Source organism: Thermobia domestica, chromosome 8 (genome assembly GCF_964235325.1).
Source record: "Thermobia domestica chromosome 8, izTheDome1.hap1.1, whole genome shotgun sequence".
NCBI classification, from domain to species: domain Eukaryota; kingdom Metazoa; phylum Arthropoda; class Insecta; order Zygentoma; family Lepismatidae; genus Thermobia; species Thermobia domestica.
This window is the reverse complement of record NC_137461.1, coordinates 736,213-755,170: the sequence shown is the minus strand read 5'-3', so window position 1 is coordinate 755,170 and position 18,958 is coordinate 736,213. Positions and strand designations below refer to the sequence as shown.

Below are 18,958 nucleotides of genomic sequence, written 5' to 3'. Positions count from 1 at the left end.
CGTAAAACTTCTAACAATGGCTTCCATTCATTCAGAAGTTATGGCGAAAAGCACTTGGGCAAATTATAGCTACTATTCGATAACCTTGCTTGGTTAAACGTATTGTTTACCCACTAGATACGGCCCAAGCTCTTTTTCTAAAGAATGCTAATACGATTCACTGATCTTCAAAGTACGCCTTGATTTTTTCAAGCTATTGTTAAAATTAAACAATGAAACATAACTCTTTTGGCACACGTAATCTCTCTGTTATTTACTCGTTTATGTTTTTGTATTACGTTCATTTGATTTAGAGGAGTCAGTGTTTGAGAATTCGAACAAGAATTTGGTGACATCCAGATGAACTATGGAGAACAAACGCATCAGGTCTAATGGCTGTTGTATTATTTGGTTGGTTGTTTAATCGGAACGTCAACACCGAGGCTATTTATCCACATAAATTACAAAATTACGTAAGTACTAAAACAATAGAGAGCAGATTGAGAGTACCACAGACAAAGTAGTTCTCATAAACCTTTGTCTCTTATACCCTAACATTAAATTGCTCAATTCGTAGTTTTCGATTTTGTTTTGTTTCGTATGATATTAGGAAGTACAGAAGCCTGAGTAAATGAAGACAGGCGAGTAGTGCACAGAGTTGTACAGATGGAATACCGGTAGAGCTGGCTATTATTTTAAGTCATTAGGACTAAAATAATAAAATAAACATTGTTTGAGTAGACGCATATGATTACATCATGGAGGTGTTTACTTTGTTAATGCTATTCTAACCTATTACTGTAGTTACAAGTATGTCAACTGTATAAATGATTTCCTAAGACGTTATTCTTTTTTTCTGCGAAGTAATAAATTTTACACATACGTGTTTCCATTTATGATGGGCTATTCTCAATCTGCAACACATCAAGTATGAAGATTTTGGGACAGTGAGGTCATAGACGATATGTATCTCAGAGTCAGCTGAACAACGTTGACAAAATTTTCTTGTTTTTTGTTTAGGATGAAAAGTTTTAGATAAACAAAAAAGTGAAACTGAAGTAGTCTATATACTCAACCAGTGTGTATGTCTTTCGTCTATAAATATTCGTAGTGTAAGGGAAACGAAGCCACTGTGAACTCTTTTACACGAGAAGTTGCTGGAATCAAATTCTGTGAGATGGCATCGATGTTCTAACCTCCAGTCAAGGGAATGAAACAATTTTGTAAATTAGTTCTTGTGCGGTTTCTTAGCAGTATTATAATTACAAATTAGAAAAGTAATTTTGATCCACAAATATATCTAAAGCGATATAAACTAATATTCCTTCTAACAGAATAGTAGCTAAACAATGGAAAATGGTAATACAATATTATAGTTGGATAAGAAAGTCCTTCTTTCACATCATCTTCAAGGTGCATAATCGAATGTTCTGTCTTAATAAGTTGGGAATTACAGTGAGCAATTAGCAACACTGATAGGACGCAGTGCAATAGTCATCTTGTTGGCATAAAAGCTGGTTGTATGTCTGTTTGATTGTTTCTATGAAATATACCCATTATCTTTTTAATTCGACAATTATCCGCATTTCAACGGTGCGTTTATAGTGGTCAATTGTTTTGAATTTCAATTCAAGCAGCGTAGAAAATAAAAGAAGAATATATTTCCGTTTTTAAATTCTGTGTCACAATATGCCTTTGATGCTCTGGCTTCTCGAGGCTTTGTTGGTCGTTGGCGTTGCAGCAAACAGAAGTTTCTCGCCCTACCTCAAGGTTAGTACGCTTCAGACTAGTAGATAAATTGTTCATTTAATGAGTTAAATCTACTTCTGCCAGGCAATTCAGAAATTACAGTTAATATTTATTTCTTTAGTGTGTGCTTAGTCAAGTGTATTATCACGTTTCATTTCCAGAGAAGATCACATTTCCTATTATTGTTTAAAATTTTAGAAGTGATAAGCACACACACACTTAGAAAATTTTGTGGGGGTCAAAGTCGAGAGATACGATTGAGTGCACTTCTAATGTACATAAAACACAGGAATATTATTTTAAAATAGTTACAAAGTTGTGAGAGATTTCGGATCCAATGGACAACCTTCGGAAGTGCGCCCTTGTCATGAACGTACAGAGGAATTTATTTAGGGTGTCCAAATCTAATATGAGGATAAATTGTATTAAAATTTGTAAACTCCCCTTTAAACGTAGACTAAATTTACGGGAATGTCGGGATTTCAGGGATCTGGGTCCTGAGAACCCACCTCCTGCGTACGTTCCTGGCTCCTGGTAATTGGTTATCTCGTCCAAACTCTTGATCGTGCTCAGTCGGCTTCTAACCAGTGATGCCAATTCCTTCAGAGCCGTTTTCCCTTCACAAGCTTCAGAATTTCCCTTTTCCGGACAAAATTTTCCTTCATCCAAACCGTTCAAGTACTGTATTTAGTAAACGTATTTTTAATCGTTTTCGCTTCCACTCCCTCACCCCAATCTTATAACCACATACAAGCAGATACCTGACAGCCTTCCTTTGAGCTTACGCAGAATTTGAACTTGATTTGTTGTTTAGGAATTTAAGGCGTCGCGATAGAGGATGGGGAAGAATATGGAAAGGTGTAGGCTAGGACCTATGTTAAAGGTGCAATCTCTGCATTTGCCTGGTGTGACTGAGGAAAAACCCTATAAATACCTCGGTCAGGACGCACAACCTAAATAAATCATAAAGAATATAAAATAAATATTATGTAAATTTAATTTTTATCCCAGATATCATGATAGATTTTAATATTAATGTAATCTAAGGTACAAAGGAAATATTAAGTATATATTTGGTATGTACTTACTTAAAGAACAGCACTCCATTTTTACTGAAACGAATACGAACAGTTACAGAGAAAACTGGAGCTGCTACTGTCTTTGGCTGTACACGAGGAATGTTCGTAACCACAATACAAACTAAATCAAAGTTTAGAGATGCGTAATTCTTAAGAATTTATAATTCTGTGCGCACAGTTACCAGAAAATTTGTAAACTTACACAAACACACATACACTAATGACCCAGTATTCGCCCATATATACATATTTACATTCACGACACGCAGAGTTTCTTCTCACATCAATTAATCCTCTTCACAATCAATTTTCTGGTTGGGAAAAACATCTTCTGATTGGGAAAACCAAACTGTTATAATAGTTGGAGTGATAATTTAATTGAGAAATATTTCATCTTATTGCATTGCATTTAATTCAAAAATGGGAAGATTAATTTTGATAAAAGATTTTAAATAAGCATTGTTGTAATGTTTCGAATTTAACTGAATATGTTGATCGATGTGTAATGTTGATAAATATTAACGAATGCAAAGCAAGATAACTTGTGAGAATTTATATGAAATATGTGCAACGGATTATGTTTGGAATAACTACGACGTTGAATTTATACTGAATTTTAATTAGATTAATCAGATAAGTAAATGCATTCAATCTATAAATGATTGAAGAGGTTCAAATTTCCCTGCAATATTGAGAGATTACAAGCAATTTCCCTTTTTCCCTTTTCTCCAAAATTTATTCAAAATTTCCCTGCGCCAAGGGAAATTTCCCTTCAATTGGCATCACTGCTTCTAACTCAATTACAGACGGCAAGCCTATGGAAGGATCAGTTGTGTAAGTGGATAGCCAGCCAGAGCTAGGATTTCCATATTTATCCAATGTAAATACAGGACGGGCATTGAAAAGAAAAACTGAAAGCATATTTTTAAACATAGAGAGAATACATAAATTATTTTAGCCTTTAAAAATATAGTATTAAAGTTACCATTTACTATAGTCATATATTATAAAGATATTAGATATTTACCGTATATCTTGAATGAAATTATAACTCTTCTGCGTTTCAATAATAGTTGTTGCGCTGGAGCTCCCTCTCTGTACACTAAAGGTGAAAATCATGGTTAATTAAAAGTTATAATTATTTATTTCCTTTAATCTGAAACATGAAAACACCTTCATTTTCAGTATCATTATTATTCATTTTCAATTAATGATGTAACAATACATTTTATTTTGCAACTGTAAATTGCATGCATGCTAGTGACATCTGTTCGCAGGGTTTGAGAAACCTATTAGCCTTACTTTAGCGTGACACACAAACTGAAACGTTTTCCATTTATTATTAGGATTGTGTTTCCCTCTGCACCTACACCATAAAAAATGAATTGGATTTTTCTACAAGAATAAATAGAACTTTTCTGACTAGAGTATACAGTTACTTATTAAAACTAAAATAGAGTGTTACGGCTTCGACAACAACTTTATCTTCATCAGACTAACTGAAAGAATATCTTCAAAACATTGAAATATAAATTCAAAAGATAAAGGCCTAACACTCCTTGTTTGTCTGAGAAGCCACCTGTGTCTTTATTTTTCCTGCCTACACTTGTTCAATCGCTTACCTACCTGGACTTAATTACCCGTCCACCTGTGTTTATCTTTTTTTTTTTTTTTTTTTTTCGTAGAACGGAAGACAGAGGTAGCATCCTAAACATACAGGCAGTGTTAGGCCTTTGCCTTTTGAGTATATACCTAGGTATGTATTTCAATGTTTTGAAGATGTTAGTGTCTCATGAAGATAAAGTTCAGTTGTGGAAACCGTAGCAATGCATTTTAGTTTTAATAAATAAGTGTACATACTCTCCTCAGAAAAGTTTTACTTATATTTGTACTAAGTTCCAGAGTCATGATACTGTAAATAGAACTACATGTCGATTTTTCTATTTGTTGTGAGTTAGTTTTTGTGATTGCATAGAAAATGAGAGTATCGATTAAAAATCGATTGTTTCTCAGAAATTTGAAAGAAATTTTTGAGAAATGCCTTTACATGAGACAAGAAAATATTGTAGGAATAAAAGTAATCAAATTGGATTTCCTGTGCCTTATAACAAGGGAGATGTGAAGCACGAAAAACGGCTTGGGGTCCAAGAGACACTACGTATGCGTCCAAGGGTTAATAAATATTTCGTTTTGTATTTTCTTTGTAGACAAGAACCTATTCGTTACTATGTTGTGTTGGAGTTTGTAACTGTTTGTAATTAATATAACAATGTCTTTGTCGCTTGTTTCCTTCTTTCTAGGCGCGCGATTTGCATACATCTTGCTTAGTGAACCTCAGGATCCAATCTTACGGTAAGAATAGCCATATTTAGTACGATTTTATTTTTCTGCTCTTAATTTCTACAGAATGTCAATGTTGGTAACCAGGCCTGCACTAATAATTATTTTTTGTAGGCGGGGTTTGAAGTTTTGAGGGCGTAATACTACAAGACTTTATGTCTATGTAGTATTAGGCCGGTATTATTGTGCATCCGAAAAGACAAGAGGAAACATTGCGTAATGCTGCCTCAATTTTATGAAAAATGATAAAACTAGATTTAAAGAGTGCAGATGAACTATTCTATAAGATCCAATCTTTAGTTTATATCAATGACTCTTCTGGTAAATACATATAGTTTTATTAACCTCTTAACGTACAGATTTTCAACCGAAAGTTGTTCCATTTTTAATGTAATTTTTTTTATTACTTTATTACAATATTCACATAAGAACATTCCTGGAGGAGATTGCAGTGACATCTACCGGCAAGACTCGTAAATGATTTCTTCAGCAGCACGATCTGGTGGAAACATAAAGAAACATTAGAAAACGTGTATATGCGACCTTTTAAAAGAAGAACGGGTAAACGGAAGCTAGGACGAGTATACTCGTCTTTTCAAGTTTCCGATAAAAATAAAAAACACGAGTATACTCGACGTTTTACGTTAAGTGGTTAATAAATTATACAAATGTTTGTCAAGTAACGAAATATTTTGGAGGTGTTCGGACCCGGTGGACTTCCGCGTGGATGCTCTCCTGTTGACAACTACTAACATTAGCTGTATAGGGTGCAGCAGAAGTAACTCACTTTCTCAGTACGTAATAACCTAACCAAAATAGTTTATTTGAAGATCAGAATTGTGCAGGTGTGTCACAGTAAAACACGAGCATGTAACTTGACACCGCCAAACTGAATCATGTATTACAGTGCTTTCCGTACAAAGCTCAAAATATTAATATGATTTAGGTATGAGGTTTTTGCCACTTGGGGTTCACAGTGTCTGAATGGTAGAGCCCTTAATTCGTAGCGTGGGGCCTTATTTTATCCCCGTCTAAATAAGTATCTGGTCAACAACATCATAGCGGTAGATTTTCTCGGAGTACTCTCGTTTCCCCTACATCCCCATTCCACCTATTTTCTTTTTTTATCATTCAATTGTCTTAATCATCGTCTCCCTTAGCCTTAACAGCATAATCGTAGAATGGTATTGAAAATGGATTTTTATTGCATGCTGTATGATCGTGTTTTACCCCAATGTTACGATGTTATTTTCTTATAATTTATAACAAAAAACCAAGTATTGTACAGTTATGTTAAAATAAACTTATTTTCAAGAAACTCTATATTGAAGCGTTCGTAAGATTTACCCATACGCTGTATTCTTAATCCTTTCCAGCTCTTTGTAGCATATGATTCAAAATTTATCATTTGTGGGTGTGAATAGAAAGTATTTAACAACTGGAATACAGTCAGTGAATCGAACTCAGAAGCTTTCAGCATGCAAAGCTGTGGATTGTGGACTTTGTTTCAGAGTCCCTGTCCGAGCACGGTCACTAAATTCAGTGATCTATATTCCTTAGACGATGGGCTAGTTGCCTACCAAATTTCATTTTTAGATCTGGCCAGTACTTACCAAGAAATATATTACCACATTTAATTCTAGCCGAACCTGTCCTTGCCCAAACACGGCCATAAAACATAGGAATATATATCTTAGAACATGAGGTACTTGCCAACCAAATTTCTTTCAGATCCGGCCGGTAGTTCCTGAGACATAAAGTATCATACATAAGGCGAGCCGAGCCTGTCTCTGGTCGAGCTCATCCACCAAGTATGGTGATCTGTATTTCTGAAATGATGAGGTACTTGCCCATCGAATTTGGTTTACATCTGGCGGCCAGTTGGTACTGAAAAATAAGGCGTTTCATTCACAGGCACACACATACGTCTGAAGACAAAGTATAATTTTCCGTGTGCTTATATCTGGAGCTATGTAAAAAGAAAGCAGAGTTTTTAAAACTTCTGAGCTTCTGCTGCTTACCGTATACATGTAAATACAGGACTCTAGATTTCAGGTCTGGTCCCCTTTTTTCTCGCACAGATCTAATTTATGGTAGCGGGTTATCGCCAAACTAAAATATCTGATCACAATGGTGATCTGATGATCGAACATTTCAGACCAAATATATAGATGCCTTCCATTTGGTGATTTTTGGGGTACATCACTGGTATACTTATCTATTTATTAGTCTGCTAGAGAGAACCAATTAAAGTAGAAGTGATCGATGCAGAAAGTATGCCACAGACCACCGCGGGCTGTCGGTCTACGCGTGATCCTACGCTGACGTAAGACGTAGAGAATGCACAAAGTTGTTCCCATTTTCTGCCGTTTATTTCATCAACATTGCACAGATTTTCTTTTATACATAAGTTCATCTCACTAAAAAAAACACTGCAGAGTTAGATCTGAGGGTTAAGAGAGCTTCGTAGCGCTACGTAAATCTGTCTGAAATATATATTCAATGATTCTATTGTTCATAATGCAAAATGTGGTGGTGCATCGCCCTGCTGAAAGCAAAGTTCAATGTCAATTTCAACTTTAGATCACAACTCTGTAATATATGTACGTAGGTAACTTTTCGAGTTGAGAATACCAACAAAGAACATGACTTAAATTTACCTGCTAATAATATCGCCTGTTAATTTTATCCTTCAAGTATTAATATTTTACTCTAAGATTACAAATTCATAACAATTTCCCTAAAGAAAAATATTGTATACATCTCATACAACATAAATTGTTCGCCCATCGCGAGAGTCAATAGTCTTTAAGATGTCTATAGCAATGTTCTATAAGTCAATAATTTCTCCTAAAATAGATTATTATTGTTCACCTATTAGGACAATGTCAGCTCCTAAAAAGCTAGTTCGGCTAAGCTTAGTTCTAAACTTCTTTCTGGCTATTACACCTTTCAGCGTACCTTCCACACGTGTGATGACAAAACACGAACTGTTACGAACGCTAAATATTCAACTACCTAGCACTTGTCATAAAATCAGTGATCTCAAATATCTCTACAAACTTACACATGGCAAACTCAGGTCAGAAACGTTACTCTCAGAATTGTATTTCCGAATTACTTTTGATGAACATGTGACAGACAGACTTTTCATATAGTGCGACCTAGATTGTCAATAGTTCAACTCTCTGTCACATAGGTCTAGACGCGTAGATTTACTTCATTCTGAAGCTGCTTATAACTCTGCACTACAACGTCATTTTAATAGATAAATTCTAGTCAGCTATTGTCAATATTTCTTGTTATTACTTAGACATTATTATTATTATTATTATTATTATTATTATTATTATTATTATTATTATTATTATTATTATTATTATTATTACATTATGCTTAATCTTATAGCGCCTTATGCAGAGTCGTTTTGACGTATGATTAGCGTCATATTAAAGGCCTGACTATAGCAGGAAACATATCTTAGTCGAATTTTTTAGTATGGCACTAATCACGAGTAAGAAAGACTCTGCATAAGGCCTCTAGATTCGTTAGATATTCCAGTGTAAGCTCTCCTCGAGCTGTATCTGGAATTATGGTGGTAAATAAATAAATAAATAAATGCCATCCCTGTTTTCCGCCGAAACATTCAATAAGTCAAGATAATAAGAACTGATTCCTAACATGGACGGACACGTCATTCGGCACCGAATGGATAGTTTAGTCGAGAAACCGAGGGAAAAAAGACTAAGAACAAGGTAGGAAGATAACATAAAGAGAATAATAGTAGTTTGGACTAGATCACCTAGGTCCCAGTCCCCGCCAAGTGAACTTTGTGGTGGACAAACACCGTGTGTGGGGTTTCTCGGGGTTCTTCCGTTTCTTCCCACTTTCATTCCACCATTTCATTCATTACTCATCATCACCGTCTCCTTTAGACTAACCGACATAACCGTGGGACGTAAAACTCAAAGATTTCGTTTCATTTAGATCACCTAAGCATACGTCTTGTTCCTATTTCAAAGAATGTCTGAATTCCTTAAGCTGTAGATAGCTAAGACATTCAATATACAAATGAACTATTACTCATTTAAGGAAGGAATAAACTGTATATGCTGGCTATCGAGATATTGTCTAACCATCAGCAAGAGATAACCTTTTGAATGCCAAAAGGAAAGAAAGCAATAGACAAACTAGAAATAAACAAACATTTCTATCTACGTCACTGTATTGATTCTTGGTTTGGAGTTAAGTGTTCTTTCTTAGTAAAGGGACTGTATCAAACATAGGTAGATCTTAACGTTGCATGCAAATCATCGTCGAACCTGAGATTCCCACTTCGAATCATTATGATCTAACTACACGTCCAGGAATGAGCAATGCAACTGAATGTTAATATTAAATTTATTGTACAAAGGCTCTCATTTATTGCTTATTTTAGCGTGGGTACATTTCTTTTTTCTTTTCCTTCTTCGTTTTTATTAATATTCCGGTAATGTGAATTTTCTTGGTTTCTGTGTCAAACGGCGTCAGAAGTTCTACTTTCTGGTTCGAAGTAATTTATTTCAAATGAAAAGCTACTGTAAATCATTCTGTGGGAAATCTTAAATGTGAACAAAGGTTACAGTTCAAAGTTTTTAATTATGGTGAACTTCTATAACTTGCCAACTCTATTGTAAAGATAACAGTGTTTATTGTTTATTGATTATAAAACTATTTAGAAAGGATGGTCATGATTGCAATGTTTCTCTTAACACTGTTAAGGTAAGTACTTCTGAAATGCACATTTAGAGTGATTTGAAAATCAGTGAAGTAGGGAGAAGAGTATCATTTTTAAACATGATTATACTTGATGTTTGACTTTAATACAAGGAATTCGATTTTTCTTTAAGCATGGCAAATAATAAAATGGAAAGAAAGGAAATTCTGTTAGGATACAATATTTGCGGTAAAAACGTTTTATTTTAATATTTCAGAGAATGTGAGGCGTGTGCTGGCAGGATCCCCGTTTAATAGATGGAAGCAGTTGTTGAGAACCACGAAATCTCCTTCTGGAAACCCATGGGTGAGTATATCCAAGTGGGGGTGACAAAGTGAATTCCATGGATAGCCATATTATTCAGCCTGATGAGCATTTTAACGTTGGAATACCAAACAGGTGAAGTGCTTGAGGGGTTAGCAGGCGAAAATGTTGAATAAGTTTGATATTTTGTAAAGAGCAGACAAAATGTCTATAGCCGTTGGTTGACATACAATCTTGGATTTGATTGACTCAAATGTGTTTATTAAAGTAATTTATGTGTTACGGATTAGAGATTGTGTCACAGAGAAGTTAATTCTTAGCAGTATAAACAAAGTAAATCTAGTCATTTCAATAACTAAATTAAGAATGGTGTAATTGTATTATTAAATGCATCACATTGATTGGTTCTACTGCATAGTGAAGTGTCGTTAGCGATCCACGCATATCAATCATAATAAATAAGTTAAAGATAAAACTGTTATAAATCATTTCTAGTGTTTTCTTAGCTAAATATCAACATCATTGTGGGCTAGTGCAATTCCTTTGAAATATTTTATTAGAGGAGCTCAGTGGTAGAGCGCTCACGAGTGGTACTTGAAGTCTCTGGTTCGATCCAACACACACCAAGTAGACTTAATAGTAGACAAGCACCATGTGGGTGGGTTTCTTTGGCATTCTTCCAATTTCTCTTATATTCTTCATCTCATCATTATCATCACCGTCTGCCATAGCCTTGATGCATAATCCTCGTACATTAAACTGAAAAGAATATATATATATATATATATATATATATATATATATATATATATATATATATATATATATATATATATATATATATATATATATATATATATATAGAGAGAGAGAGAGAGAGAGAGAGAGAGAGATTGTAAATACATATTAAAGAATTCTAAAATTTTATTAGGTAATTAAAATAATTATAATTTAAAATCAAGTCTAAATTAAAAAAAAACTACAAAAATGTAAAATTGTAATATGTTAAAATGGCACATGTTATTGTTATTGTTTGTTATAGTTTGTTTGTTTATGTAATCAGTTACGCATGGTTGTGTTTTAATGTTCATAAAATACTGTCAAAACGCTAACTCGCAATATGGTGTAAACAAAAATAATAATAATTAAAAATAAATGTAGGCCTAAATTTAAAAAAAAAATGTAACAAAACCATTTGTTAACACAAACACAATTCAAATATAACATAATATTCAAATTCGCGAAAATTAACAGTCTGAAAATTCAGTCACAATGTAACGCAGTCTGCAACAAAAGTTTAACCAATAGCTGAAGTAATCAAGTTATAAAATAACAAATTCCAGTGTCTAAAGAAAATAAAACCAAATCTAAATTAAATCAAATTAAAAAATCAAAAAGTAGAAGTCGGAAAACAGCAATCAAAATTTAATATAAAAACTCTCAGTTTCAAAACTCAACAATTACAAATATTATAAACTACCATCTTATAATAGTTGGCTTTTAGTCGGCCAGATGTATAAAAACCAAGTTGCCAATACCAATCTTTGTAATTACTTATTCAATCAAAGTCATCCAGCAAAAAGCCCAGGAGTAAACATTCGTCATCCCAAAAAACCTAAACATCTAAAAATATGTATACCTCAATTATAAATGTTAATTGTAATCAAAGCTCCAAACATTTAAATACTATAATCTAAATGCATTAAATCATATCCGCTAATACAACACAATTACACAATTACACCATTCATTAATTCAAATACATAGAATTCTAAATAAAATAAAGTATTTCTATAATATACTAAATAATCCTCTCACTAGCAACTAAATTTACTCAAACCTACTCATTTCAAACAATAAGTAAAAGCAACTTCTTTACATCACAACAGAATCATTCCCAAATTATATAAACACAACACAAGTGTATATATATGGCTTTACTTTGGAAATGAAATATTGCAGCATATATACTAAGAACTGTTGAGTGATATTTATTTGAATAAAAGGAAGATAGTGAGAAATATTCTCCAACCGTTCCTTACTTCTTTCTGGATAGATTTTTTTTTCAGTAGACAGGGAATTTTCGCTATTTATTATAAAAACTCACATAAAACAATCCGTTTAAGTTGTTTTTACAAATGTGAAAACATTTCTGAAAACTACAAACATTGTTTTTTTTTTCTTTAAAAACATTGAACTTATTGTATAGGAAATAAATGTTCTAACATCTGTAAATCTGTTTTGTTAATACTTTCCGAGAAACAAAAAATACAGCATTGTGTTAAAACTTGAATACAATTGTCCTCGGGAAATCAACCAGATGAAATATTGAGAATTTTGGATTGAGAATTCAGCTGGCTGATTTCTCGAGAACAATTATATTCATTACCACACCAGGAAAACTTCACTTCCTGTTGTGTTAGAATTTGTTGTACTAGTATTAACAATAAGTAGTACAGAAAATAAATGGTGGAAAATATCTTCGAAGTTAAATGTAACTTTCATTGTTTATTAGAAAATGATCAGAACCAGAATCCTCGTGAAGAAGTTTCAAATCCGATTACCATTTTAATTGCTTGATTTCATTCTCAACAGCGTAAACTTGAATATGATACGTTCTAGTAAGTATCCTCTGTGATAAAAGAATGTATCTGTGTCAACTATAGGCTCAAATTTCAACTAAGTCGTACCAATAAATGTGCACAGAAGACAATATAGCCCGTAATTTATACACAGTAAAACGTAAAGCAAAAGGCAGGCTATGAGCTCGTTCGTTCCACTGGACATTAGATCCATGACATGTATAGTCCTTGTTGGTCGGGGAAGGGTTAATCTGATAGAACATGATTGAATAGAACCTCAACAAATTTGAACAACGTTATTGAAACTTTCTCTGATTCGATTCTCGGTGGGGGTCCTTAAATCGGACACAAACTTCAGTAGTGATTCAGATCGCATTTTAAAGATTGGATATCGTCTCATAAAATCCGAGTGATGAAACGGAACTGCAATTACTCCAATCCAAAGTTACAGGACTCTTCAAAATGTGAACCACCCCACCAGTGAAATATTTATGTATTTATTTTTGAGTTAATATCCTACATTTCTGTACTTTAAGCCAAAACAGACACAATGGCAAATGCCTATAACAAACGTAACACAATATCGACGTTTGCGATTCCCAATCTCTTTCTTGAGCATTTGCTAAATTTTCCTGCACAGATTCTTAATTTAATCTGTCTCTTAACAGTTTCAGTTAGTTTTAAAAGTAATCTGTTGATCGGCAATCTAAGTGTAAATGTGGGAACCTAGTGTAACACAACTGTTATCAAACTATACGTATTTTTTCATTATAGTGTTATGCTGCTTGTATTCTGGAAAAGACCCGAATGGTAAGTGTTAGCCTTTTTATGATGTTTTTGACTCTAGTACAAAATATGGAATGAGAAGAGTGTTTTTAAGGCTACCAATGATAAGCAGATAAATTTAAGAAACCAACTTTATTAATAGTAATTTAAGGTAAAAGTACAATCAATAGTTAACTAAGTTTTCAAATCAAAGTCGCTTGGTTCTCAGTTATATACTTTGTCTATTGTCAATTGAAGAAATTATTACTTCAATTAAAATTGTGTGGTTCCAGAAAATATCATTCACGCTAATTTAGTGGATTTAATATTTTTTTAAATACAAGCTATCTTTAGTTTAGATTTTGCTGACGAATTAGGAAATGATATTTTTGCTTGGTTGCAAAATCACTATTTATTATATAATATTAAAACGTAAAGAAAATTGTTGACTGAGAAATTAAATACAGTGAATAAATCTCGTCTACTAATTAGGCTTCACATATTGCTTTCTTCTTGTCCACCTCAACCATGGGTTGGTGGGCAACATGGAAATTTTAAAACGTTTGTCTCCCTTGGGAGAGCTGTTCCATACTTTGATAAGATCTCTTCTTCATAACTGCATCTACATATTCTATCCTTGATCTGGTTTTCCTTCTGCCTTTCCTTCTATTAGTATGGAGTCTCGAGTAAGATGGCCAAACACGCTGTTTCTTCTTTTTCCTTTTATCTTCATGATCTGCCGTCCTTCATTAGCTTTCTTTAGTACGTCTTCATTCCTTTTACGTTCGGTCCATTCTGCGCTAACACCACATTTCAAATGCTTCCAGCTTGGATATTTCAACTTTTCTAAATGTTCACATATTGCTTTAGAAAGATTTAACAAAAGTATGTTAGGAAAATATTTCGGTGTTCGGTAATAGAATAATAAGACAGTTATTTTTTAAAAAAGAATTATGCATTGGTAATGCTTTCTGTACAATAAGATAGCAATTTTATTTGTATTGCTTATAATGCACTATATTAAGTGTTTTGTGACGTATTAAACTAGAATACATGTATTAATTCAGATATAAAACTTGAAAAACAAATTTAAATTCAGATATAAAACTTGGAATATGTTTTTGACTTTGGAACCACAACAAAACGTTCTGGTTGCGTTGCTGCTCTCTCGTAGTATTACACGTTTACAATTCACCAGCAGAAGCTATATCCAGCAACGAGAACAAATAGGTGGAAACTGTTTAGTATCAATGCGCTTACACAATGATAATTTCCTCAGTAATTCATTCAGCAGATGGATATTGTCCTCTATGTATTACACTATATACGATTGTTACTTGTAACACTATTACTATATCCATAACTATACGCGTAGCCAGAACTTTTCATATGAGTGTGCACAAAAGTAAGTAAAGCTCACTCTCCATTACACTGTAACATTTTGAGATGCTCATTTTATAGGGTGTTAAGTATATTAAAATAAGATAAAAATCTTATGTCAATTTATTAAGAATGACAGATACAAAATAATGCACAACAGATCAAACTATTTTATTAGAGCATGCTAAGCACACTCCATAGCCATGCCTAGAGAAGCAGAGTGGCTCAGTGGTAGAGTGCTTACCTACTGTGCGTGGCATCTCTTGTTCGATCTCCGGCCGAAGAAGTTTGTGGTGGACAATATTGTGTCCGTGGTTTTCTCGGGGTACTCCCATTTCCTCCCACTCTCATTCCACCAATTACTGTATTCTCTATCATCTTTCACTTGCCTTAATCATCGTCTCCCTTAGCCTAACATGTATAATCGTGGGACGTTAAACTGAAAGATTCCGCAGCTACGTCCATATCCACAACTAAAGCTGTTAAAGATTTCCTCAGCCCGTAAGAGTTTGCCTTCGTCTGCCATCTAGTGACAACCTAATCAACTACAACACCAACCATTCAACAATATTTTATACAGTCTCTTACAATGTCGTGAATTTTCTAATCTTACTTAATCCAACTAGTAGAAATAGGTTGTGTACAGAATTTCACTCTAAGTTAAACCAAATAGTTAGAATCAAAGTATTTGTAGGGGTGTAAAAGGCATACAACCGTAAACAATATGATATTATGAATTACTAATTTGAATGTAATATGACCCTGTATTCTGTTCTCTCTATAAATAGATAGACAAATATGGGAAACCTCACAGGAAACTGTTCAAGATTATTGTGTCTGAATCTAAGTCCCATAAACTGTTTGAGACGTACACGAAAGGATATTCCGTCTACAAAATATGCTGGACCAAAGCTGGTAAGTGGGGTAATATTTGTGGTGAAACATTAGAATTAATAATTAACCCTTTCACTGTGGAAGGCGACGGAAAAAAATTTCCCTAACCTGCGAATGTCGATTATAGTCGACGTGTTAAAAATTTGTCTGTATCTTGGGTTTGTCGATTGTAGTCGCCAAAGGTTTTCTGTGTGATTTCTATTGTTTATCGAAAACAATAGAACACAAACAAAAATGAACGGTACAACTTTGGCGACTACTCTCGACAAAGCCAAGATACGGACAAACAAATTTTAACACGTCGACTATAGTCGACATTCGCATGTTAAGGAAATTTGGTTCTGTCGACAAAAGTCGACTTCCTCTGTGAAAGGGTTAAGGCCTTGTATGACTAACACAATTTACGTAGTGTTGGTTACACAGCTTGCGTAGAGATTTTCTGCTACCATCTTGCACTTTTATTCTTGAATAGTGAAATGATATTATATCTTTGAAAAGTATACGTTGGATGTATATTTCACCTTGCTTTCCATTACATGTTTAGCGATGCTGAAATTTACTTGAATTAAACCAAACTCACACTGAGAAAAAACCGTTATCTGGATAACGCTATATTGTATAAGTATACGGAATACATAAATTTAGTACCGAAATCTATACGGAGCACACGTTATCCTTATGCTAGATATGTACTGCGTTTTTTCGGCTTAGATGTTACATCATACTGCTTTAAGATGTCTGACATCTAACAGCCTCCCGTACATTACATACGTATACGTGTTACGTACGTAAGGTATATGTTATATATGTCCATCTGTTTGTGAGATCCTGACCGCCTATATATGTTTCTTTGTTTTATTGGGAAAGTAAATTTATTCGAAACATTTATACGGAAAGTATTATAAAACGTAGTCTTCGTTTGCTGAAAGATGTTACTTATAGTTGCACTTGAATTCCAAAAACTATAGGATTTACGCATGTAACCTAGCTTTTTACGTACGCCACACGTTTTTTATCTGTGCAATGCCTCTAATAATGTTTTTTTTTTCACTAAAGGAATTGAGAATTATTGATAAGAGTTCTAAAGACGGTATGGATGGAATAGGAGGTTCATACAACAATGTTGGGTCTGCCACTTATGTTCGGTCTTCGCTTCTCGTATTCTTGGAATGTTTCAAACGTAGTGATAATCAACAAAGATTCGGACGATACACGGACTTCAGAAAAAATGGATAAATGTTTTTAAAAAATGCTAGATATACTTGCATTTATGACTTTTCTTTAAAATATTGACTCGTTACCAAGAACAATATAAAGGTACATTGCTCACTTAAAACGTATAAATAAAATGTTCTACTTGAAATTAATTTATTTTCACTAGTTAACCGAAAATAACAAAAATGCAATCTTCGTAAATCCTGAATGCTTCGTGTTTCCTTCTTTCCATTCATAGACCATACGTGCTTTTTGTCTGGCCTTTCTCTGGAAAATCTCGAAATATTGAATCTCGGTCTAGTATCGATTTATAAAAGTAAGTATCGATCTCGGTCTCGGCTCGAAATTTCGAGATCGAGATCTAGACTAGTCTTGGTCTCCCTATCAACCCTAGGCGAATGCATTAATAGGTCGACGGAAACTAATTCTCTGATGAAATACATCAATATTGGTTTGTATCTTCATGTTTATATGTAAAATAGTACCCTTTCCTAACGTTGATGAAGATTATAGCTGGTATTCTTCCCAGGAAATTGTGCATTCTGTTTTCCTGAAAAAAAAAAAAAAAAGGTTATCATAAAATGTGACTTGAAATATTTTGTTTGAAATAAATTATTATTTTCCAATTCATGATATATCCGTTGGCAGTGTTTCTTTCAGAACAAATGTTCCCGGGGGGGGGGGGGACACTAAGTATTCGGATGGGCATATATTATTTTCACATTGTAATATTCTATTTATTATTATATTACAGTCTCCTCTAGGAGGCACTCTGAGCTCCGGCGGCAGTGCCACTCCAAAAAACATGCATGTGGTTCGGATTCCACGTTAATCAGTAGGTCCACGTCTCATACAGCCTCGCTGCTGAAAGGGACGCTAAACTAAAATCAAGTCAAGTTCAAAAAACATGTCTGGAAGAAACACTGTATACTGTTTCTGAGATGCAAGACATGTTTCTTCAAACACAACCAATTCCAAAAAATTTTACCCATTGAAATATGAACTCAGACTATAATTAGAAAAAGAAAACTGCGATTTCATTTGGCGTAAATTTCTAAGATAAGTGTCGCTCCATGTATATACATTTCTTTTAATAACAGTGTTCTCTTATTTCTATGACCTACTTTCATTTTTTTTTTCTTCATTTTGAACCGTTTTTCTTCTGTTTCAGCTATCTTGAGGGACAAATGCGACAGAGCGAACACGTATCTTGCGTGTGGATCTGACAATGCTTCTGGGGTAAGATTTCTTCTAGCTTGTTTCTATGTTTTGTAAATACACAATGAGGTAGATGTTATGAAAAGATACAGTAGATAAAGGTTTATCCTATTTAAGAATGAGATCTTAGTAACGTGTCACAAGAATTTCTCTTACTTACTTTCTTTGGGTTCTACTCATCTTGACAAAGTCTAAACTTAAAATCTCTTATCTTTTAATTACAGTAAAAAGAAGAAGATAGCGAAGGAACAGAGGGAGAGAAGATATGATGTAGATTATGCTTTTCCAAGTGATATATCATGAATTTTTAAAATTACACAGCAAAAATAAATTTTATCTTCTCCTTAGTATTTCTAAAATGTAGACAAGAGTTGTTAAAATGGCGGCCCACCAAGCTATTTTCTGTAGCCTGCAAAAGTTTCACTTTTTTTAATTGAATTTCAGTTTTTATTGGTAGTACATATTCTCATTATGTAGCCTATATTACTTTTTATTTATTTATTTACATCTGTGCAGCAATGGAGTCAGCATAACAGATTCATTGCTAGAGACAACCAGTGCCGGATTTATGTATAAGCTAAAGAAGCTATAGCTTAGGGCCCCACTTGCTTGAGGGGCCAAAAAAATTAAAGAAAAACTGATTGTAATGTAATTTCCAAATAAAAGAAAAAGCAAAAGAAGATAAGATAAAGCTATCATAAAAGATAAAACGCACATACAACTATGGTGTTTTGTAT

General features: G+C 33.7%; 1 protein-coding gene across 2 annotated transcripts in view; it reads left to right on the top strand.

Annotated features, from left to right (window-relative positions):
• The first annotated feature begins 279 nt into the window (after positions 1-279).
• Positions 280-18,958, top strand: part of LOC145691520 (uncharacterized) — a 35,948-nt gene continuing 17,269 nt past the window's right edge. Inside the window, exons 1-6 of one of the 2 annotated variants that reach the window (XM_081766928.1) lie at positions 280-452; positions 5,108-5,159; positions 10,121-10,209; positions 13,524-13,559; positions 15,683-15,809; positions 18,175-18,242. In XM_081766928.1, the coding sequence (XP_081623054.1) occupies positions 372-452; positions 5,108-5,159; positions 10,121-10,209; positions 13,524-13,559; positions 15,683-15,809; positions 18,175-18,242 (453 nt within the window). In that variant the 5' untranslated portion in view covers positions 280-371. Of the gene's footprint in view, positions 453-1,619; positions 1,750-5,107; positions 5,160-10,120; positions 10,210-13,523; positions 13,560-15,682; positions 15,810-18,174; positions 18,243-18,958 lie in introns of those variants that run through there. The other variant, XM_081766927.1, reaches the window with a different exon arrangement.